Source organism: Notamacropus eugenii, chromosome 3 (genome assembly GCF_028372415.1).
Source record: "Notamacropus eugenii isolate mMacEug1 chromosome 3, mMacEug1.pri_v2, whole genome shotgun sequence".
Lineage (NCBI taxonomy): Eukaryota > Metazoa > Chordata > Mammalia > Diprotodontia > Macropodidae > Notamacropus > Notamacropus eugenii.
In genome coordinates this window covers 110,376,697-110,400,992 of record NC_092874.1, presented here as the reverse complement: position 1 = coordinate 110,400,992, position 24,296 = coordinate 110,376,697, and the positions used below count along the sequence as shown (strand labels likewise).

General features: G+C 38.0%; 2 protein-coding genes across 2 annotated transcripts in view; one reads left to right on the top strand and one right to left on the bottom strand.

Moving 5' to 3' along the window:
• ATP6V0A4 (ATPase H+ transporting V0 subunit a4) overlaps positions 1-1,296 on the bottom strand; it is a 75,463-nt gene extending 74,167 nt beyond the window's left edge. Inside the window, exon 1 of the mRNA XM_072652602.1 lies at positions 1,180-1,296. The gene's annotated coding sequence lies outside the window, so the exon portion shown is untranslated. The remainder of the gene's footprint in view (positions 1-1,179) is intronic.
• Positions 658-11,881, top strand: TMEM213 (transmembrane protein 213). Its single transcript, XM_072652603.1, has 3 exons — positions 658-829; positions 8,028-8,093; positions 10,811-11,881. Exons 1-3 carry the CDS (start codon positions 748-750, stop codon positions 10,978-10,980), a joined length of 318 nt encoding a protein of 105 aa, XP_072508704.1. The 5' UTR covers positions 658-747; the 3' UTR covers positions 10,981-11,881.
• The last annotated feature ends 12,415 nt before the right edge of the window (positions 11,882-24,296 follow it).

Genomic DNA, 24,296 nt, shown 5'->3' with positions numbered 1-24,296 from the left:
AACCATCTAACCCTAGACTATTAATACCATAAAAGACCTTAGAGATCACCATGCCCCACCCACTTCTTTTATAGATGAGGAAACTGAAGACCAGAGTGAGTAAGTTACATGGTAAGTTAAAGGTAGAGTTTAGGGCTGGAAATCTTTGTCTCCTGAAATCTTTGCCTCTCTTCCTCTTGAAACTATTTGGCTTACTTTTTTGCATTTACTTGCTATGCATATTTGTTTCTTCTCCCCCCCTACAAATAATAAGTTAATAGTTAATATTTATATAGTATCATTTGATCCTCACAACAGCCCTATTATGATTCCCATTTTACAGATAAGGAAACTGAGACTGAGAGAGGTTAAGTGATTTACCTAGGGCTACATAGCTAGCAAGTATCTGAAAATGAAGCTGACATAGCCAACTTAGCCGGTCCTCTGTCCCCATTCAATAAATTCATCAAAAAAAAAAAAAAAAACCAAACGCAAACACTTCCCCTTTTTAAAAACAGGAACTTCAGAAACTGTCTCCACTTCTCCCCAAATTCCAGAATTTGAAAGTAGGGGGAGGGAATCCTTTCTCCTTTCTAGAAGCAAGAGCAAAGGTGTGACAGCAGATGCAAGTTCACTTTGCTCCACCCCTTCTCTTTTCTTCTAAAGAGGAGAGCAGAGGTTTCCCTGTGGTCTGCCAGAGTCATTTTCAAGGTTTCCAGAGGACAAGCGGTACTAGGGCAGTCTGGATAGGTGCCTCCCATCTCCACCATGAAGCAGCTTTCCTCTGTAATCTACGTTCCCATCAGCCTCGTCCTCTTGTCTGCGTCCTTCTACACAACTTGCTTAGCAGGTAGAATTGTGGGGTTTATTCTCCACAAAGCAAAGAGGGAGGGTGAGGGAAGAAGGGAAGAAAACAGGGAGATAAAAGGAGGGAGGTTATTTGGCCCTAGGAAAAAGGAAACAGGCCTTTCCAGTCAAGATTGAGCTGGGAATTGGGGAGGAAGATGTTGTTAGGTTTAATTTCTTGTTGGAAAAGATCAAATTCCCAGACCTCACTTGGAGCAAACTGATAGATATGCTGATATTACTCTTCTGAAATGTATTCAACTTTTGTCTGCCATTGCTAAGAGCAACAAAAATAAAATTTCCCCAAGTCTAACAACTGAATTAACCCAAAAGGATTTTCATTTTGTTACTTACCAGTAGCTTCTCTTTTCCCAGGGGGTCAGGGAAATCACTCTTTTTTTCAACCCCTACCTCCAACCCCTACTCCCCTGAGTCTTCCAGAGACACTGCCAGTTTCTGCTCTGTTTGGAATGTACTGTGTCTGTCATGTAAGGGCCAGTTTAGTTTAATTTTGAGAGGCTCATTATCTCTGGGCTGGCCACCAGGTGATGAGTTTGTTGGTTGTTTTTTGGGGGGTTGGTTTTGTTTTTTTTTTTTTTGCTGCAACAACTGGCCAATAGTAGACTATTATATTGTCTACTAAGGCGTGGAGGGGTTGGGATCTGGATATTAGCTGAAGGGAGCACCCTCACCAATGAAATTATGAATCTTTGGGAAGTGTATCTATTTATTTAATCCTCTCTCCCCCTCCCTCCCTCCTTGAGGTACTGCTTTCTTACAATATTCTAAGCCCCTTATTATTTCTCCTTTTTCTTCACAATTAATAATCCTTTGAATAGTACATAGCTAGTAGACTATCTGATGTATTCTCTGACTATCTCTCTAAGACAGATAAAATGAGATAATAACTTCGTCTGACAAGTGGAAAAAACTAATGTACACAGAGGTTAAGAAACCTCCCTAGGATTGATTACACTGTTCCTTTGTTCATAACATCAAAGGATGATAAGGGAAAGGGAAAAGCCTGGGGAAGGAATGAGCATTTGTATAGTGCTTTCTGGGTGCCCAGCACTTTTTAGAATAGAGGTCTCAGAGGTGAAAGGGAACTTAGAGATTATTTATGCTCATTTTACAAATGAAGAAACTGAGGCATCACATTTCTTTGTTTTCCAGGATAGTATTCCACATCAGCTACTCTTAAAGTCTAGTCTGAGGAACCTTGGTTGTGATAGGTTCTAAACTATTTTCATAATAAATAAGAAGACATTTCCATTTCTAACAGTAAATATTCATAGATATAACCCACATAAAACAATAGCTCTTTGGGTGGGGCAGTCATCAATAATTGAGAGTTTAAAGGAGACCTGAGCCCAAAATGGTTGTGAACTGCTTCTCTATACTGTTGTTTCCCAATTGCCAGTCTGGACCAGCATTAGCAGCAAAATTTTGATGGTCCACAAAACTGTTACTAATAGAAATCCTGACTTCTTTATAAATTAAGGAATACATTATGTACAGAACTTCAAACAACAACAATTAAGCTGAAATTTCACTACTAACATTTTGCAAATCAATTCCAAAATAGAAAATGCTTGTCACAGCCTATTAGCTACTCTCTCTGTGCCTCTGTTCATTCCATTTACCCTGCACATGCATTTGTGTATACACTTTTCCTTACATATAGTCATTACAGCTTTGATGGCTCTTTTATTGACTTTTCAATATTTCACCTTCTTATTCTGTAACACTTGCAACATGTCAGATCATTCTCCAAAAAAGATTATGCTATTACAAATAATTTGTCCATGCTTTTTCTATTGAATGAGGGGATATGAAAAAGGCTTGCTTCTCAAACCATTCTTGGGAAAGCAGTATGTAGTTATACTTATTCAGGCAAATGTGATCATACTATCTCCCTTTACTTACAATTTTTGCCAATCTGTTTAAAAGTTTTACTCTTAATGTAAAAGATTTTTGACCATGGATCCAAGCAGTAAAAAAAAAATTTCAAGTAGTTAGCACCCAATATGTATTATTTACTCATTAATATATTACATACATCTATTACTGTGTTTTTGTTTTTGTTGTTGTTAGATTCGATTATGTCTGGGTCCATTTGGGATTTTCTTGGCAGAGATGCTGAAGTCATTTGCCATTTCTTTCTCCAGTTCCTTTTACAGATGAGGGACTAAGAAAAACAGGGCTAAGTGACTTGCCTAGGGTCATACAGCTAGCAAATATCTAAGAATGGATTTGAACTCAGAAAAATGAGTCTTTCTGATTCCAAGTCCAGTGTTCTATCTATTATGTATTTTGTAACATAATCACAAAAATATAAATTTTCAAACAATGATAAAGATAAAAGATTCTACTACTTCTAATTCAATCAGCAATGGATCTAGGTCCTTGTTTCTCCCCAACTCTTCCAGAGTTGACTTTTCACTTTTACTTATTTTTGTCAATTTAATAGAAATGAAGTAGTATCTCAAAATTTTTAAGAATGGCATTTCTTCATAAAAAAAGGTTTAGTGATGATTTGCTATATATTTTTCCACATTTCTAAATTTTCTCTTCACATTTGTTGACCATACCTTAATCAATGGGAAATGGGTGCTACCCTTAATTTAGAGCAAATTCCTTATAAATTTCAGGTAAAATATACAAACACACACACACACACACACACACACACACACACACACGTTTTAAAGGACACCTTCCTGTGTCCTACTCTTTTAACCCCTGACTTTCTCCAGGTCCTCCCCTACTTGTCTTCCCTCCTCAGGTGCTGTGGGTGGGGTACCACACTCAATCTAGAAAGGACAATTGGTCCACAGCATAGTTTTGCTGGGAATTAACACTACACTTTCATTATTCTTCCTCCAAATATTGAATCTTTGCCTCTTGCTCTCTTCACTACCCGTCTTCCCTTGTGCTGTCTTTTCTTTTTTCTGTGAGTCATTGTAAATTCAGGGGTTCTCAGATTTTTTCAAGTAGAGAAAGTATAGTCGGAAAGATGAAGATTAGTTTGGCTTCACTACAAAGTAGACAGGAAATAACTACCAGGAATGTTTATTGTGGCAAGTGGTTGAGAGAGCCATGATGTGTGATTCAAAGGGTAACACAACCGATTTGTAACAAACATGCCAGAGTCTGAATGTGTTTTGTCCTGAAGAGCAATCATTATGTAAGACTATTTACTAGTTCTAATGATGCTGCTCGTGCTTAAAACCATTTTTGAAATGTCCCCATTAGAATTGCCTTTACAATTTGTGACACGTTTCTTTTAAAAACAAGCCCCAGTGGCAGCAAATCTTAATAAGAGTCATTGTAATAACAAAATGATAGTAGTAATATTAATAGATGACCTCATGCTTAAGGTTTGCCAAGTGCTTTACATGCATCATTTCACATCTTTTGAAGATGGAACTGATTTTTGAAAACAGCTAATAAACATTTGCAATTAATAATGAATAAGGTGGGTGAACAAGCTAGATCTTTGGTTCAAAACCAGGTCTCAATATAAAGCAATGAGGTAGTTAATTTTATGGCTTGTAAAATGACTCTCAGACCATTTGTAAAATAGTAATCCTAAAATGTTTAGATCATCAGAGACAAATGAGAGCATATAAGCAAAGCATTTTATAAGCATGAAGCAGTCGTGTAAATTGCCACTAGTAAATGTACAGATACTTGGAGAAGGAAATGGCAAACCATTCCAGTATGTGCCAAGAAAATCCCATATGGGGTCATGAAGAGTTAGACACAACGCAAACAACTGAACAACAAATGTACAGGTACACAAGGTGACTTTGAAAGGGACACCTATTTGGACGTAGAAATTGTGTTATTGTTTTTCAATCAGCCACTTTACTTGATAGCTGTTTCCAGTATCAGAATGGTTGGTCATTGGATTAATTATAACTTTTAACTCTTTCAAAGTTGTTTATCTTCATAATGTTATTACTGTATATAAACTGTTCTTCTGGCTCTGCGCCCTTCATTCTGTATAAATTCATAAGTCTAATTAGGTTTCTCTAAAACTGTCCCCGACTTTTCTTATGGTACAATAGTATTCTATCACATACATAAATCATAATTTGTTTACTTTTCTCCTAATTGATGGATATCCATTTAAGTTCCAGTTTTTTTTTATTTTGTAATGTTTAACAATCACTGCCATACAATTGCGATTTTATCCCTCCCCACCTACTCCCCACTACCCCCCTCCCTCCCCACGACTGCATACAATTCTGTATAGATTCTACATATACTTTCCTATTGAGTATATTTTCACTATAGTCATGCTATGTAGTCAGACTAAGATAAATGAAAGAAATCGTATAACAAATCAGAACATGATACACAAACACATACACATACACAAACATGATCTGCTACAATATGTGAGTGACTTCCATATTTCTCTCTCTGAGTGTGGCAGGCATTTTGCCTTGAGATCCTCCATTGGGATTTTTTTTTTTTTTGGTAAGAAGTTCTTGTGTTATTACAAAAATCTAAGTCTACCAGAAAAAACTCTCACACACTGTGGTTGTTGCTGTGCATAAGTTCCAGTTTTTTACCACCACAAAAAGAGCTGCTATAAATATTTTTATACATATGGATCATTTTTCCTCTTTCTTTGATGTCTTTAAGGTAAATGAATTAGCACAGGTGGGAAGCTAGGGTAGAACAATGGATAGAGTGACAGATCTGAAGTCAGAAAAACTCATCTTCCTGCACTCAAACCTGGCCTCAGAAACCTCACCTACCAACTGTGGGACCCTAGTCACTTATCCCTGTTTGCCTCAGTTTCTTCATCTGCAAAATGAGAGAGAAATGGCAAACCAGTCCAGCATCTTTGTGATCCAAATGGGTCATGAAGGATCAAACACAACTGAAATGACTGAACAACAACAAAATAATAGTGGTATCAAACCCATATCATATCCAACATACTGACTGGAGCAGAGAATCTAGGTTCAAACTCCTGTTCTGACACATATCAGTGACTTCAGCCACTTCAAATGGGTTGCAGTTTCTTCATTTGTAAAATAAGAAGGTTAAACTAGATGGTTTTTAAGGTTTCTTCCAGTTCTAAATTTAGGACCTATAAACCAACCCCCTCCCCTCTTTAGCTGACCTCTCCCCTTCTAACCAACTCATCCCTACACTTTTCAACTGCCATATTTCCCTGGAATCCTTTGCACCAGAAACTATAGTGAATGCAACTGGATCCCCTCTCAATGGAAGTGCTATCCCAGACCCCCAGACCTGCCCCTAAGGTTGAAGCATCTAAGGAGCAACAGTGTTAGATCCTTAACTCTTACGCCATGAACACAAAACTTCCTTTGCATTGGAGTGCTTAGAGAGTTCCCAAATTCCATTCATAATCCTGGAATAATCAGGGTTTGCCTTTCTGCAGTAAACATAATATCACCAATTGATTTTAGCTTCACATAGGTAGGAAACTATTTTTACTTTCCTTGGCAAAGGAGACAGGGCCAGTTAAGAAAACGATTTTTATTGTACAGGTGAAAACAGTTGGGAAATCAATTTCTCCTATCCAAATATGCCCCCCTCCCCCCCCATGCCTTTCATTTGTAAAAAAAATGTATGTCAGATTACATCAACTAATGACAGTACTTGGGTAAGACATTTGAGAAGCTTGGAGTGGGGTTGCATAAAACTTTAGTTAAAATGACAGTTTCATGCCTTTGGCTAAATAATAGGTCCCTTTTCAAACTAGTATTCCACTGCCTACAAAAACCAATGTGTCCCTGAAGGACACAATGTCCTAAGATGGGAACGTGGGAGTTTTCTACAGCTTCCTGTCATGCCAAGAAAATAGGATGAAATAGCATTATAATGTCCTGGAAGGAATATCTTCAAAATTTATTCCTGGACTAAATATACCCCAAATAATATATTTATCTTCTTCTCATCATGTATGCAAAAAGCTTATATCAATAACCTGGGGACATGTCCTTCTTTTTCTAGGGCTGCTTAAGGGTTTCTACCCTTAAATGCCTGCACTAATCTTGAGGAAATATTAGGGATTCCTTAATAAATATGTACATTCCATTAAAATCCATTTAATAGGGACTCAAATTTGTATAGTGAGTTACAGTCACAGAAAACTTTCATCTACATTATAGCAATGTCTTGCAATCACTGACTACAAGCGAGAGTCTTATAACCTCAGACCCTGGGCATGTTCAGCAGGATGAGGAATAGCCCAAAAGGTGGTTGTCCAAGATGAAGGACTAGACTGATACTCTAAAGTTCCCATTGCTCAGCCTTGGATATATTGTGCCTAAAACCTTAAGCAGCTTGTAATACAGGCTGACTTGAAAACAAGTGGCAAAGTTGAGGAAAACATTCCAGGCTGTTGTTTTGGTTTTAGTATCAATCTGTGAGAGGCAATATTGAGTAATGAATAGACAGCTAGAGTTGGAGTAAGGAAGATGTTAGTTCAAATTCCATTTGAATCCGTAAGACATTTGCTAGCTGTACAATCCTGGGCAAGTCATCTAATCTCTATGTATTTTGGGTACATAGAGTACATATTATTGGGTACATTGCGTAATATGTATTCATAAACTAAGTTATAGACATTGATTTGCATTGTTGGAGGAACTTTTCAAATGTGGAATGCCCCAGGCTGATGAAAATCTCAAATGTTAATTAATCTGCAAGCTATTTAATAATCTGCAAAACATAGGAGGTGGACTGAATGACCTCTAGGGTTCCTTCCAACTCTAGGATTAGAGTTAATAGAATTAGAGTAGATTAGAATATTAGAATATTCTACCCACTTTACAGATGAAGAAACAAGCCCAGGAGGTTGGTTTGCTTCTGGTCTTGGAGCTAGCAAGGGACAGAGCTAGGTGATGAACCCCAAAGTCTACAGACTCCAAGTCCAAGGCTCTTTCCTCCACCTTTAAGTCTGACAGGTATGAAATGAGTTTTGAATGAAGCTGAAATGAACTTGACCTTGGCTGTTAAAGCAAAGAATTCCATTTCCTTACAACTGGCACGCCTTTTACAAAGTCAAGGTAAACTTGTAAGAGCAACAACTGTGATCCACCCTACCTTGAGTCTAATTGTCTCTGATTTCCAGGAAGGATTAGTAAACCTTCACCTGAGTACAATTTATTGTACTGATTGTGCCTCTCTGTCTTTTGTTTTTGTTCTTTCAGAAACACACAACTCCTCAATGGTTCCTTCTCTGGTGTCAGACTCGGGATTTACAGCACAGTGCCCTAGTAAGCTTTCTACAACTGCTGGAACTCCATGGACTGGTGTTTAAACCCCATCTATTCTTTAAGTCTCATTTATTGGTTGAGATGATTAGTAGGTGTCCCCACTTTGTGGGGACAACTTAGCATCTTACGGCACTTTCCCCTTTTCTTGTGCATGAATCTAGTTTCTCCCTGTTCTCAAAAAGAAGCCTAATAGATTACTGAGTCTTTCTTCTAATCTATCTTGAGGGTCAGCAGGTAGAAGACTCCATGGAGAACCTAAAAATCCAATCACCTCATGTAATTTGAGATAAAATGGAGGATGATTAAAATATACATTAGGGAGAATCTCAGAATGATAGAATCTCAGGGCTGAAAGGCACTTAGTCCAATCTATCCAATGCAAGAACTTAATCTGTAGCATTTTTGACATGGTCACTCAGCCTCTATTTAAAGAATTTCAGTAGAAGGGAATTTACTACCTCACAAGGTTGCCAGGAATTTGCAGTGTCATAGAAGTGGAAGGGACTTTAGATATGATCTAAAGTCATTTTACAGATATAGAAAATGAGGCAAACCATGGTTAAACAGTTGCCTAAAGTCATGAGTGACAGAGCCAGGATTTGAACCCAGATTCTTTGACTCCAACTCCATTAATCTTTCTAGTATAGCATGCTCTATAACATACATTCCCTCTATGTTGGGCCAAAATCTGTCTCCCTTAGACTTCCATCCTTTGGATGCTAAAATATTGCTACCCTAGATACCCATATAAGGTGACTGTTTCCAGAATGTAAATTTTCTCATAAACATTGCTTGTAATTTGCTGGAATCTAGAGGTTTAAATTTTGTTTTAATTTATTCAGTATTCTATTTTCCCCCAAGTTACATGTAAAACAATTTTTAAGATTTGTTTTTAAAACTTTGAGTTCAAAATTCTCTCTCTTCTTCCCTACCCCTACCCCAATTGAAAAGGCAGGTAATTTGATATAGGTTACATATGTGTAGTCATGCAAAACATTTCCATAATAGTCATGTTGTGAAAGAAAACATAGATCCAAAAAAAAAGCCTCAAGAAAAGTAAAGAAAGAAAGTATTGCTTCAGTCCGTATTCAGACACCATCAGTTCTTTCTCTGGGAATGGATAGCATTTTTCATCACAAGTCCTTCAGAGCTATCTTGGATTGGTTGCTGATTCACAACTGATCATCTTACAATATTGCTGTTACTTTTACACAGTACATTTCACTTTGCATCAACTCATGTAACTCCACGTTTTTCTGAGAGCATCCTACTCATTATTTCTTCTAGCATAATAGTATTCCATCATAATCACATACCGCAATTTGTTCCACCATTCTCCAATTGATGGGCATCCCCTCAATTTCATATTCTTTGCTGCAAGAAAAGAGGTGTTAAAAATATTTTTGTACCTATTGTTCCTTTTTGTTTTTTATGTCTTTGGCGATACAGACCTAGTAGTGGTATTGCTAGGTCAAAGGTTATATAGCCCTTTGGACATAGTTCCAAATTGCTTTACAGAACAGTTGAATCTGGAATCTAGAGGCTTTTATTGAATATGTAATATCATACCTGTCATAGCACTGGATGGGGAGGGGAGAGATGGCATGGAGCTGGACATACTAAATATGGAGTACTAGGAAGAACCATACAGTTGGAATAAGAGGACTTGCTTTGAATTCTAGCTCTATAATTTAAAACAAGTCACTTAAGTTCTTTGAGACTCATGTTCCTCCTCTAGATGGCAAAGGGAATTGGACATCTAAGATGCCCTCTAGCTCTGTCTCCATGCTTCTGTAATTAAAACATTAGAACATTATTTGTAGTCGAATGTAAAATAGTAGATTTATGCCTGTTCTGACAAATTCTTCTTCAACCTTTTGTTTAACTTATTTTGTTATCTTTTTTTAGGATAGTCTCACCCTAAGATGACATTTAAAAACCTAATTAGCCTTAGGGACAAGGGAAACAAACGTTTTATTATTTACAGGTATTTCAAAGCAAACTTGGGAACGTTGCCCAAGGAACCCAGAAACTACTATATAATTAAATTACTAGATGGAAAATGGAAGTTTATATGCATTCTACTGTGTTGCTAATAAGGTGATGGAGTTGGATGAGATGTATAATTGTGGGCTCAAACAGCAATTTTTTGCCTATTTATAAATAGGTAGAAGATGAGAGAAGAGAGTACTATAATTTTCAATAGTTCAATCATAATCTGGTCTTTGGATTCAGATTAGATACACACGGACATTTATAATTTTCTAAGATCTTGCTCCAGGAAAGACCTTAAAACATAAAAGTAAGAAATTTTCTTTTGCGTTTCACTGACTGTGGTCAGTTAGCTCTATTGGTCACCACACAAGGTTAGTGAGGCCAAGATTCTAGTGGTTTGATTTTCTTGTAGATTCCTTAGTTTGGCCTTGTTCCACATGACTATAGATCTGACACTGGCAAGCTCTCTCATAAATATGATTCATTTATGGGGTGGGCAAAGGGGACTGGGAAGATTTGCAGATAAATCAGGCAAATTCATCCCCACTCTTAGGATAACAAGCCATAGACCACATGCTTCTAATCTCTGTTCACTAATATCACTTTGGATCATAGAGGGAAACTCCATGGATGGCGACATTTGAAATGAAAAAATATTTAGGCAGAGGGAGGAGGAAAAGGAAGGAGGACGGTGAAATGTGTCTCTTTTTCCTTTTCAACAGATGTAGATTTCTGCTCAAAGGCTGCCCAGTGCTGTAAGCATGGAATGGATGAAGATGGTTGGATCGCAGCAGCTATTGGCTGGAGTCTCTGGTTTCTTACACTCATTTTGCTCTGTGTGGGTAAACTCCGAAAGATGACACCTGATGAATCCAAGTACACACATGCATAAAATTTGGGACTCCATGGACAAAACTAGCAAACTCCACCAGTTTCCTACATGAAAGGAAGATTGAAATTTCAAGAAAGTCTTGAAATAAGATTCAACTTCCAGTTTCAGCAAGGATAACAGTACTTTCACACCTAGTTTCAAAAGGTTACTATTTAGTCTTGGTAGTTTTCCTCTCTCTATAGCTTAATATCAGATTTATTTCCATAAACGTTTGCTGAATTGAATCAACAGGAAGAATTTATGAACTATCAGTTGTGTTCCCAGCACTATCTTGACACTCAAGGATACAAAAAAGGAATAACCAAGAGCCGTTCCTCAAAGATAAGTGATCACAAGATATGAACAATTTTAGAGAGAATTGCAAATTATAAATTACATTAATTGCCATTTGGAAACTTGCTCTAAATCAATAATAATAAGAGAAATACAAATTTTAAAAATTCTGAGTTTTCACCTCTCACCCTGAAAATTGACTAAGAAAACAAAAATGAGGATCATGCTGGAGGAGTTGTGGGAAGAAAGGAATACTTGTACACTGTTGGTAGAGCTGTGAATCAATCCATCCATTTTGGCTCTCCATTTGGAATTATGCAAATGTGTGACATTACTTCATACATTTTGACTGAATAAATCCCTCTACTAGACATATACCCCAAGAAGTTCAAAGATGAAAACAGTTTCAGTAGGACTCTGTGGTAACAACAAGTACAACAAAAGCTGGAAACAAAGTAGAGCAAAAGTCAATTGGTATATAAATGTAATAAATCCTGCTACATAGACAGGAGAAAAATCACCAGGAACCTGAGCTCTGAAAGACTGAGAAAGCAAAAAAGAAATGGTGAACAAATAAAGGAACATAGTTGTCTCCCTTTGACAGAAGTGTGGGGGAGATATACAAAAGGAGACGGTCAGAGTCCCTATCTGGTAGTCTTGTTTAATGAGGTTTTTTGTTTGTTACAAAGAAGGGTTTGATAGGGGAGAGGGTGGGACAGTGGTAGAGACCTAGAAATAACTGTGATATAAAAATAAAAGGCATCAGTAAAAGTTTTTTTAAATAAGATTTGATTGGACACACTCCAAGCATCCAAAGTTATTAATTTCCTTCCCGATTCAGGAGGAAGACCTGGAATAATACTTTCTGTTAGCCATATTATCATTCTAGTCATTCAAGCTTGAAATTTGAGAGGCATCTTTGACTCTCCCCCACCACATATACACACAATTTCTAAATCCAATTTGTCAAATCCTGGCAATATCTTCTGCAAAGTTGACTCTCCTATCTCTACATTCTGTTCTCATTATCACTCCTTCTAGGTCAATCCCTTGTTATCAAATGACTGAATTCAGTAGGCTCTCCTGGATCCTTGCATAATCTACCCCACCCCAAACTCAACCTACTCACTACCACAAAGTTAATCTTAATAAAACACTGTCTCCCAGGAGTGATTGTGTGCTGTATATAGTCTGACAAGGCAGAGGGTCTGGCTGAGAAGCTCACTTGTGGTGCTTGATAGTTGTGTGACTTTGGGCAAGTTACATGAACCTCCATGAACCTCAGTTTCCTCATCTGTAAAAAGAGGGAGTAGTACTAAAGATCACCCCAAGTAAGTCTATGATCCTGTGGTCCTAGTTGCTTATAGAAAGAAATGTTTAGTCATTTTCAGTCATGTCTGACTTTGTGACCCCATCCGGGGTCTTCTTGTCAAAGATACTGGAATGGTCTGCCATTTCCTTCTCCAGCTCAATTTACATATGGGGAAACTGAGGCAAACAGGGTTACATGACTTGCCCAAGGTAACACAGCTAGTAAGTATCTGAGGCCAGATTTGAACTCAGGAAGATAAATTTTCCTGACTCCAGGTTTGGCATTCTTATCCACTGTGCCATGTAGCTGCCCTACTGAAAGAATGAACATTCCACATTCAAGACATTTCCTTATCTGGCTCCAAACTCGTTTCTGGTCTTATCTTTTGTTCCTCTATATGAAGCTGGACTATGCTATAATCTCATTCTCTAAATATATTTTGAGTTTTCAGATTTCTACACCTTTCTTCATGCTGTTCCCCCCGCTTACAATGCCCTCTCCTATCTCAATATACTGCTAAAGCTCAGCTCAAATACCACTCCCAGAAAACTTCCCGATTCTCCCATTTTTAGTGATCTCTCTCTGAAATCTAATGTCTCTTAACAGTTTGAATTGAACATGCCATAGGCATCTTAAACCCCAAACACACTCCTCTTCTAAACTATGTATTACTGTTCAAGGCTCCAGTATTCTTATAATCACCTTGGTTTACAACCCGTCATCCTCAATTCCTCCCTTTCACCCCACAGATCTAATCAAAGGTCAATACTTGTCATTTCTATCACCATGACATGTCTCCCATCTGTCACCTCTTCACTTACACAGCTACTACCCCAGTTTAAGTCCTCATCATCTGTTACCTGGACTACTATTTGTTGCTGAGTTGTTTTCAGTCATGTCTACTTCATAACCACATTGGGGATTTTCTTGGCCAAGCTACTGGAGAGGTCTGCCATTTCCTTCTCCAGCATGGACTAATGTAAAAGCCTTCTAATAAGTGATCTCCCTGACTCAAATCTCTCCCTACTTTAACCTTCCCACAAGTATCAAATCAATTTTCCTAAAGTGTACATCTAACAATGTTCCCAGTCACCAAACCCCTCTGTACCTCAATTTACCCACATGTAAAATGCAAAAGTTGAATCAGGTTCCTTCCAGCTCTAAATCTATGACCCTCTGAAGTCCAGTGACTCCTAGGATCAAACAAACTGTTTTGCCTTTAAAGCTCATCACAACAAGGCCCCTTCATACTTTTCTATTGCATTCTTCCGCTTTATGATCATGGCACACTGGCTATTCCTTGAGCAGGATACTGCAGCTCTCTTCTTGGTTCCTTCACATTGGCCATTTTTCATGCCTACAAGGTGCTGCCTCCTCTTAGAAGCCTTGGTTTCCTTGAGTTTCCTTCAACTCAAGCATCACCTTCTACAAAAGACCTTTTCCAGTTACTGGTGCCTTCCCTCTGAGCTGGCATCTACCAAAGTATCTACTTTGAATGTATTTTAGTACACCACAAGCATTTATCAAGCACTTTCTATAAGTTGGAGGTACAAAGACTAAATCCCTCCTTTTCATTCATTGGCAGATGAACTTTTTTCACAAAATTTACTTTCTAAAGATTTGGGGTGGGAAGGGATTGTTTGTTGGGAAGTGAAAAGAGTTTTTACCTTATGTCATCCTGAATCAGGTTACCATGCAACTTTATGTTCACCTCTAAACCATGCTTTGACCATAACCCCATCCCTTTCCTTCTATCACCTATTTTCATATTCCCCCATTATAATGTGAGTTCCATGAGGCCAGGAACTATCTTGCTTATTTGTATGTCTATCCCCAGTACTTAGCCAAGTTCTACATACTTCAGGTTTTCTTCCCACATAAAATGTATCAATTATTTTTAACAAAGAAGAATCATTAGGTTAAATGATTATTTTTTTTAAAGTTCCCACAGTTAAAACTCAAGTTTGTATGGGTATACAGAGCAGTGACAGAATTCTCAGCTACATATATGTTGGCCTAGATTCATTTAATGAGTGAGAAAGGAGTTCCAATACATAACCACCGACTTTTTTTAACTCCCTATTGGGAAAAGACAATAACTGCCAGATGGCAGAACAAAGAAATTATACTTTGGATATGCTGAAACCAATTGTCCTTTTGAAAACTGATATACAAACAGGTAGAAGAGTTTTAATAATCCTAAGACGGCTTGTTGGGGGACAGCTCTGGACCGGGGTCCCCCGTGAGGACCGTGAGAACCGTGAGACGCCTGAGGGTCCGAACCTGCCCCCTTGTGGGGTACTGGGATGGCCCTGGTAACAGGCTGGCTCCACCCACGGGGAGGCACTTGGGAGGAGCTCGCCCGCCCATGGGAGGTACGGGGGAGGAGACGGGATAATAAAAGGGGATGACCACGAGAGCTGGAGAAGGAGAAGAAGAAGAAACGCAATAAAGCTTGATGGCTGCAACTCTTTTCGGGTGCTCTGCCTGTTTATTCCCCTCCCCCAACAGGTTGAGGGAATTCCCCTCCCCCAACCAGGAGAGGGGCCGGAGACGTCCGAAGACCGGGGATAGGTAAGTAGAAGGCGAAGGCCCGGGAGTCGCCCCGGGCAACGGCTGACATTTTAATTCCCAAATGAAGTCCTTCAGTATTCAGACTTCAACAATGAGACTATTTATAAAGACTGAAAGGGAATTCATGCCTCTACATCTGTGACAAATAATAATAATAATGGCTCTCCAATTAAAATACGAGATTCTTTCATCCTGCCCACAATTAGAGTCACTGAATACCTCCCTATTGCTAGTGGACACAGTTTACTCTGAAGATTACTAAAAGTATGGAAAAGTATGATATATCCACTCAGATCTTTGACTGATGAGTAAATGTGGATTCTGAAAGGTGATATCAGTGGTATGAACACTCTGACAGGTACTACCAAGCTGGAAAGTCTTTGAGTACAGACTTGGAGACAGATGGTACATCTGTTATCTGAGGACTAGCTTGGGTAACATGGAGGGGTCATCACCAGAAAGCTGGCTGGCCTCTAGGGGATGGATGTCTTTGGTGAAAACACACAAAGACTAGTTAGATGGGGTAGATTGGGTAAAAAGGGATCAAAAGAGAAAATAACATCAATAAAATTAGGTCTCTTTGAAAATACTGAATAATGATAAAATAATATTAGATAATAATCCACCTTATAATAACAATGGTCCTCAAAGGCTTGAAATGCCAAACAAAGGAGTTTGTATTTTTCTTTAGAGACAAGAAGAAGTCAATGGAGTTTTGTGAGGAGAGAAGAAGCATCTACCTTGAGAAGATCACTTTGGCAGCTTCATGGAGGATGAATTGGTGAGAGATTTGAAGCAGGTAGACCAGTTAGCTATTGTCAAGGTACAGGGGAGAGAAGATGAGGACTCAGATTCGAGACACAGTGATGATTCAAGAAATGTTGTAGAAGGTGTTGATGAGTCTTGGCAACTAGCTGCATATGTGGGGTCAGAGAGAGTGAAGAAACAAGGATGACTCTGTGAACCTGGGCTAGTAGAAAATTGATGGGTTGCCCTAGATAGAAATAGAGAAGTTAGGAAGAGAAGAGAGTTGGGCTGGGGCAAAGAGATGAGTTTTGCTTTGTACATGTTGAGTTTGAGGTGTCTCTGGAACATCCTGTTAGAAATGTCTGGTAGCAGGGCAGCTAGGTGGTACAGTGAATACAGCACCAGTCTTAGAGTCAGAAGGATCCAAGTTCAAATTTGACCTGAGACACTTGACACTTATTAGCTGTGTGACCCTGGGCAAGTCACTTAACCTCAATTGCCCTGCCTTCCCCCCCTCCAAGAAAAAAGTAAAAAAAGAAATAAAAAAGAAAAAAAGAAATGTTTGGTAGGTAGTTTGTGAAGTGGGACTGGAATTCCAGAAAGAGACAATTAAAACCCTGGGAGCTGATAAGGTTGCTTAGAGAAAGGATTGTGAGGGGAGGGATTGTTTGTTTGAAAGTGGAAAGATGAGTTTTTGCCTTATCTTGCCCTGAACCAGGTCACAGAGAAGAGGCCAAGGCCTGAGTTCAGAGAAATACTGGAAAAGCTAACAATTTATTTCACTGGTTACATAATCATTTATTTCTTTATAAAAAAAATTTTTTTTAAAGGTATACTGTTGTTTATATTACTATATTTTCTTCTTTGTCTTTTGAGTTAAATGAAATAAACTTTTTGAAGTCATCTAGTCCAATTGTCTTATGTTAATAAATGAGAAACATGAGTTTCAAAGGGGTCATGTGACTGGCTTAATATAAAACTACCAAGTGCCAGGACTGGAACCCAAGTTTCCTAACCCCCCTCCAGATGCTCTTTCCTGAACACTACACTGTGGTCATGACATCATATGATTTGCCCAGAGTCCCAACCTAAGCAGTTCAAAAGGATGAAAAAATCCAGTGCTTTCTTGACTTGACCACCTCTGCTCTAAATCTTCATCAGCACAATCTGTGCTAGCTCAGGGAAAATGAGGTGCAAGATTGTCTGGGGGTAACGGAGAATAGGACTATCACAGATAAATGAATCTGCAGATACACAATGCAAAAGCCATCATTAAAGCCCAAATATTCAGCTGCTTCTCCCAAACATTTGCTTCACATAATTTCAACATTTAAAACTTAATAAACATAAACTTTATTATAAAACTTAGTAAGCTTGATTTTAAATTTCAATTGTGAAGTTACTTTGATTATAAAAATCAAATAATCAGGCAAAATAAGGATCAAATTAATATTGAAAACTACAAACTCTACAGTTTGACAAAGTAGAACCAAAAGAATCAATAGATGAAAAATTAAACATATTTTCTCCACGTCCCCCCTTCCAAGTCACTCGGTACATCTATCTTTGGTGCTTTGTCAAGTATTTTTTAAACTACCAGCAGACGAGGCTTTTGTTTTTGTTTTCTCTGTCAGGGAAAATGAGTTTTTTGCTGGAAAGGATGGACCAAAAATCAATAATGAGGATTGATGGCCATAAAATAGGAAGTCAGGAAGGGAACAAGGCAGTGAGGTGGCTCAACAGAGTCCTGAGCCTGGAGTCAGGAAGACCCGAGTTCAAATACAGCCTCAAACACTTACTAGCTGTGTGATTCTGGACAAGTCACTTAATCTCGGTTTGCCTGAATCTGCAAGAGAAGGAAATGGCAAACCACTCCAGTATCTTTGCCAAGAAAACCCCATGGATAGTACTGGTGTGCTAATGGTCAACAGAGCCACAAAGGGTCAGACAAGATCAAATAATGAAGAAAGGGAGCACTTAGCTGTCATTGCTGAATTCAAGTAGGCAGACCCAGATGATTGACTACCCAGGATATTCAAAGAACTGGCTAATGTACCATAGTATCACAGGTCCCTGGAAAGAACCACAAAGGTCAATATCCTCATTTTACAGATCAGAAAAATGAGTCTCAGAGAAGTGAAATGACCTTCCCAGGGTCATACAATCAAGAAGTAGCAGAGCCATGATCTGAATGCAGGTCCTTGGTGAGATCAAAAGGTCATACATAGGATCACAGATCTAGAACTAAATGAGACCATCTAGTCCAACCACCATATTTTACAGAGGAGGATACTTAGGCCCAGAGAGGCTATGTCATAGCTGCCAAGCTACTATCTATAATCATAGGAAAGAGAGAGTTATTTACACACTAAAGAAAGGCAAATGTTGGCCTAGTTTTAAGAAAATGGAGTCTGTATACTAGAGTCATTCAATCAACAAGCATTTATTAAGCACTTGTTGTGTGCCAGGCACTGGGTTACAAGCTAGGGATATAAGGAAAAGCAAAACCAGTTACTACCTTCAGTGAGCTAACATTCTAATGCTAGAAGCAATGGAGTGGATAGAATGTTATCTGAGAGCACTAGGCACTAGTATCTGTGAGCGGGAGGGAGGACTGGGAAAGGCATCCTGAAGAAGGTAAAATTTTAACTGAGTCTTGAATGAAGCTAAGGAAAGAAGAGATAGAAATGAATAAAGCATTTTAGATATAGAGACGGTCAGTGCAAAAGAACACAGATCTGAGACAGAGTGCTATAGGCTGGTGTAGCTAGAGTGAAGAGTGCTTGGAAAGGAGTCAAGAATAAGAAGATGGGTTGAAAATATGTTTAATAGAAATGATTAGTAGAGCCTATATCAGATTGCACACCATCTTGAAGAGGAGGGAGGAAAGGAAGGGAGAGAAAATTTAAAACTCAAAATCTTATAGAAATGAATGTTGAAAACTAAAAATAAATAAATTATTTTTTAAAAAAAGAATAAGAAGATGGGAAAGGCAGAAAGGGGCTAGGTTATGAAGAGTTTATACGCTGAACAGAGTATTTTTATATTTGAGTTTGGAGTAATAAAGCATCATTGGAGCTCATTAAACAGAGGGGTGATATGGTTGGACTTAGGCATTAGAAAAATTACCTTGGGAGATAAGCAGAAGATGGATTGGAGTGAGAAAAGACTTGAAGGGGGAAGATCCGTTAAAAGACTGCTACAATGGTAGCCAATCAAGAGGAGGTAAGGGTCTATACTAGGGCACCAGCCATGAGGGTGGAGAAAAGGGGACATATACAATAGAGGTTTGGATGGTTGAAACGACAAAATTGAACCACAGATTAGATATATGTAGGGGGTAAATGAGAAGGAAGAGTCCAAGATAACACTGAAGGTGCATTGTCTAGGAAGGTGGTGGTACCCTTGACAATAACAAGAAATTTGGGAAAGAGGAACAGTCTGTGAGAAAGAAAATTAATTCTGCTTTCGACATTTTGAGTTCAAGATTCTATCCAGTTTAAGATGTCCTGAAGGTGATCCAGGACTGAAATTCAGGAAAGAAACTAGGGTTAGATATATAAATCCGGAAATTGTCTGAACAGAGATGACAAGTGTCAGTCTTTTATTTATTTTGAACTTAATAAATATAAAATGAAATAGGAATTTCCATATAACTAGCAAAAGAGAAAAAGAAGACCGTCCATGCAATTGCAGGCCCTTGTTAGGACTAGCTTGGCTTTCTTTTTAAGCAATTCATAAGTTCAGCTGTTAGTTTTCAAAGCTTTCCTATTCTCTTCTCAGCATCTCATTTTATTTTTCTTCTTAGCATTTAAAAAAAAAAAAGATGTCTCAAGGATGCTTCTTTCCTCAATTATTTCAAACTTCAAGGGATAGTTGTAACATGGGTTTGATTTTGCATCCTATCCAAGACCTCAATGATTTGACAATTTTCTTTATAATCTGTCTTACCCTTCTTTCCAGAACAAAGTACTAATGTTTAAAATCTGCCCCAAACCCTTGATTATTTTAGTTACTCTTTTTGGATGTTCAAAATTTGTCTTATGAGGTGAAGGAAAATGCCTTGTGTTTTGTTTCAAATGTTCTTTTAACGATGCCTACAATTTTGCTGATCTGTTTTGGTTCTGCCTGTATTGGGCTGATGTCTTCAGAAAATAGCCTTTGGCAATTCTCATGATACCTTCCTGGGATGTTAACTGGTTTCCACCCCGTAGGTATGGTTTATATTACTCTTCTCTTATATTTGCCCACAGTGAAACTCGCCAACTTTTCTTCTTACTCACCCAGCTTCATGAGATCTCCCAATGGCTTGGCCTCTTGTGACCCCCAAAGAGTTTCATGTCACCTACAAATTTAGAGATGATCTTGCATATGTCCTCTTCAAGATTTTATATTAAAATGTTGACAAAGATGGGAGTGTGAAATGCTCCCTTTCCTAAGTGTGTGAAGGGCTTTCTTTGCCTAGAGAAGAAATAAGTTAATCAGTCTCCTCTCAAGATAACTGGGAGTTGACTGTATAATAATAATGAGTAATAATAATGGCTTCTGAGCCCAGTAAAGTTGGGGCACTTACCCTCTCCTTCTCCACTAAGTGTTTCTCTCAGCTCTGGACCCATGCACATGACTAGACCAGTAATATCACATTTGGACATGAATTTGGTGAGACCAGTGCTAGGAAGAAAGTCTGAGCTCACTCTTCCCAGCAACTAGCATAGGGGAGAGTATATTCCAAGGTATTGGGGAAAACTGTTTATACTTCTGTCTTTGCTATAGCTTTGGGGTTATTTTATTTTATTTTCATGTTCAGTTCCAAATTCTTCTCCTCCCTCCATTCCCTCCTCCACTCATTGAGAAGGCAAAAAATATATCCATTATACATATGAAGTCATGCAAAACATCTTTGCACATTTTTATCTTTGTAGTAAATATCCTTTTGTAAAAGCTAATTAATAATAATTAGTTAAGTGGAACTAGAACACTCTTCATTGGCAGCTAACAGGGAGAAAGAACCACACCAGAAGGCTGATAACTCTAGAGAAGAGATGCTTTAGAACCTCAAGGGGGAGATATATCCTGTGTTGCTCTGAAAGTGAGATTAGAGTATTCACTATGTTATTAATTAAACTGTCCAAACCAGGAAGTTATTCTTCTGGCTTTGCTTACAGAATGAAATCACATTTCATTCTGCATCAGTTCCTACAAGTCTTCTTGTTCTTCTCTGAATTTTTCATATTCATCATTTCTTTCTATACAATCCTATTCCATTACACTAATATTGTCGTTAATCTGCACTTATTGGAGGAATTTGTTCACTGCAAGTTAATCTATTACAATAAAGTCACAAGTCTGGACAAAACAAACATGCTCCATGGATTCTCAAGCCAGTTTGTTCAGTCATTCCCTATTTGACGGGGACGCACTTGGTATCTAGGGATCCATACTGGACTTGTGATATCATTGGTGTAGGGAACTCCCAAAGAAGGTACCTCCTTCTCCTCATGCAGGTTGGTACCTTCTTTGCAACTTACAGTCTTAGAGAATTGTCTAGAACGCTGAGATGTTAAATGATTTGTCTAGGATGTCAATGTATCTCAAAGGTGGTACTCAGGTCCTCCTGGCTTTCTGGCTGCCTCTATATATTCATTATACCACAATATTCTTTCCAGTTCTTGACAGACACAAAAAACACTATAATGAATATTTTAGTAATATAGGCCTCCTTGGGGTATATACCCAGGAGTCAGAAGAAACAAGTAATAAAAATAGCTAACACATACATATAGTGCCCACTATGTGCCAAGCACTGTATTAAGTACTTTCTAATTATTGTCATGTGGTCCTCACAAAAATGCTGGGAAGTAGGTGTTATTATTGACCTCACTTGACAGATGTGGAGACTGAGGCAAATGGTGGTTAAGTGACTTGTGCAAGGTCACACAAGTAGTAAGCATCTGGGGCCATATTTGAACTCTGGTCTTCCTGACTGTATCCACTGAGCCACTGAACTGCCTCGATTACAAGTACATACAACTCTCATTTATTCAGCTTACCAGGACAAAGGCTTAGCATGGTTTGGACATGAAACATTTGCAAGAGAAAGGGTGGAATATCATAAAGACAATGTGAAAATATGCACTGTAATGAGACCTCTAATAGTCAAAACTATACCTGATGTGGGTAAAGAGAGAATTCCATCACAGGAGAGTTCCATCACAGGTTTGGTTGTACTTCCAAAGGCTGCAGGTTTGCCACAACTTTCTTTACTTGAGTCATCCTTTCATCCAACTGACATTTATTATGAAGTCCCAATAATAGATAAGAAATGATTCCTCCCCACAAGGTGCTTATAGTCTAAAAGAAACTATAAGACATATTCTAAGATAAATATAAAACAAAGTAAAATATGCTAAGCATAGGAGAGGAGTATGAAGTTCTATGAGATCAGAAAAGCAAGAAATCACTTTCAGATGATGTCATCAAGGAAGGTTTTCATGGTGGAATTTGGGTTGAATCCTGAAGGATGGGTAGGATACAAACAGGAAGAGATGGGGATTGAAGGATTCCAGGCATAGAATGCAACAAGCAAAATTTAGAGATAAGAAAGAGATATATTTAGGGGAATGATTTCATCATTTTGGCTGGAGAACAGATGTGAGGGGGAGTATAGAATATGGGAAATTAGGATGGAAAGCCAGGTTGATTGTGTAGTGCCTTACATACTGGGCTATTTATCTTTCTTCATCAGGCAAAAGGGTGCCATTAAGTTAGTGAATGGTGAAATGATGTGATCATACCTGTGCAGTAGGAAAAAAAGCTTAGCCATGGTATACAAATACTGGATTAGAGGAAGAATGTAGCATCTCCCACGGTCTGACAATGATCTAGGCAAAAGGCTATGATGACCTCAACAAGGATATTAATAGTGGAAGTAGAAAAAAAAGGGATGAATGCAAGGTGAAATTGACAGGGTTTAGTGATTGACTGTATAGGTATGTTAGGTGAAAGAATCTCATGTGACCATTCTGAAGTTCTGTGTATGGATGATGGGGACAGATGGTGGTACTCTTGACAGAGAAATCAAGATCATAATTTAGGGGAAAACAAATTCAGTTCTGGACTTATTATTAAGCTTGAGGTATCAGTGAAAAATAATAAATTAATGAGTTACCTAAACCTTTTAAAATTATTCACCAGAGAATCAAAATTATGATTCACCCATAGGCATGGGACAAAAGTAGGCTGTAGATGTTTCCAGAGATGACTTGTGCCTAAGAAATGACCTAGTAGATACTATAAGAGAAATTTATGATCTGAAAGGAAAAGTGGGTCAATCACTTACCAAGAGTGAGAGAAAACAGATGGTCAGCCTACATGCTACATTGGTACCCATATAACGGACTTGCTACACTCCTAAAGGATCTATGGATAGATTTCAGGTGGATTCATCAATTTGGGTGGTATAAAAATTTACAACTTTATTTTCACTAATCTCTAATTGAAATTCAGAATTTCCTTTGATTTTGAAAAAGTTTTAATATTTTATTTTTTCAATTACAAGTAAAAAAATTTTAACTTTCGTTTTTTACAATTTTGACTTTCAATCTTCAATTATTAAAAAATGAAAACAAACATTGCATTGAGAAGGGGTTCAAAGGCTTCACCATGCCAAATGGGTCAATGACACAAATGTGAAGATGCTCTGGCCTCATGGAACATAAATCAAATTGACTTACTAAACATGGTTTATGCGAGATCATGGACAGGAGTCACACAAGATATATGGATGGACTACCCTATGAACTATTGACGAGGGAACCTAGGGAGATAAGATACCAGATCCACTGAAAATATAAAGTGCATATTGAGCAAAATAAAATCCAAATGTTTGGTAGCCAGTATTTGTAAAATTTCATTCTCCATTTTTCACAATTTAAAGGGATGCACTCCAACCCTCCCACCCTTGCCCACAGTTCTAGTATTTTGGGACTTAGCAAATAAATCTAGCTTAATCCTATCCAACCACTACTCTTTATGAGTTTAAAGATTTTGATATCCCAGTTGTCTTTCCACATTGAAGAATCCTTTCTTTAAATTCTCAACCCACTAGACTCATGACAGATTCCATTTGGCTAATTTAGTCCTATGGAAAATATATATGGAAATTTCTGAGCTGAATGGCATTGATAAATGTTAGTGACATCAAATGAGCAACCCGTAAAGAATAATCGCAGTTCTACAGGATTTTAAAATCACTTATGCCACGGTCTAAGGTCTGCTGTTATCCACATTTCAGAAGCCAGAGCTGGAAGGGACCTTATTTCCACCTCATTTTTGTTGAAGATAAAATGAGATCTTTGTAAAGTATGTTGCAAACCTTAAATTTTTATAGAAATATTAGATAGCTCTTAGA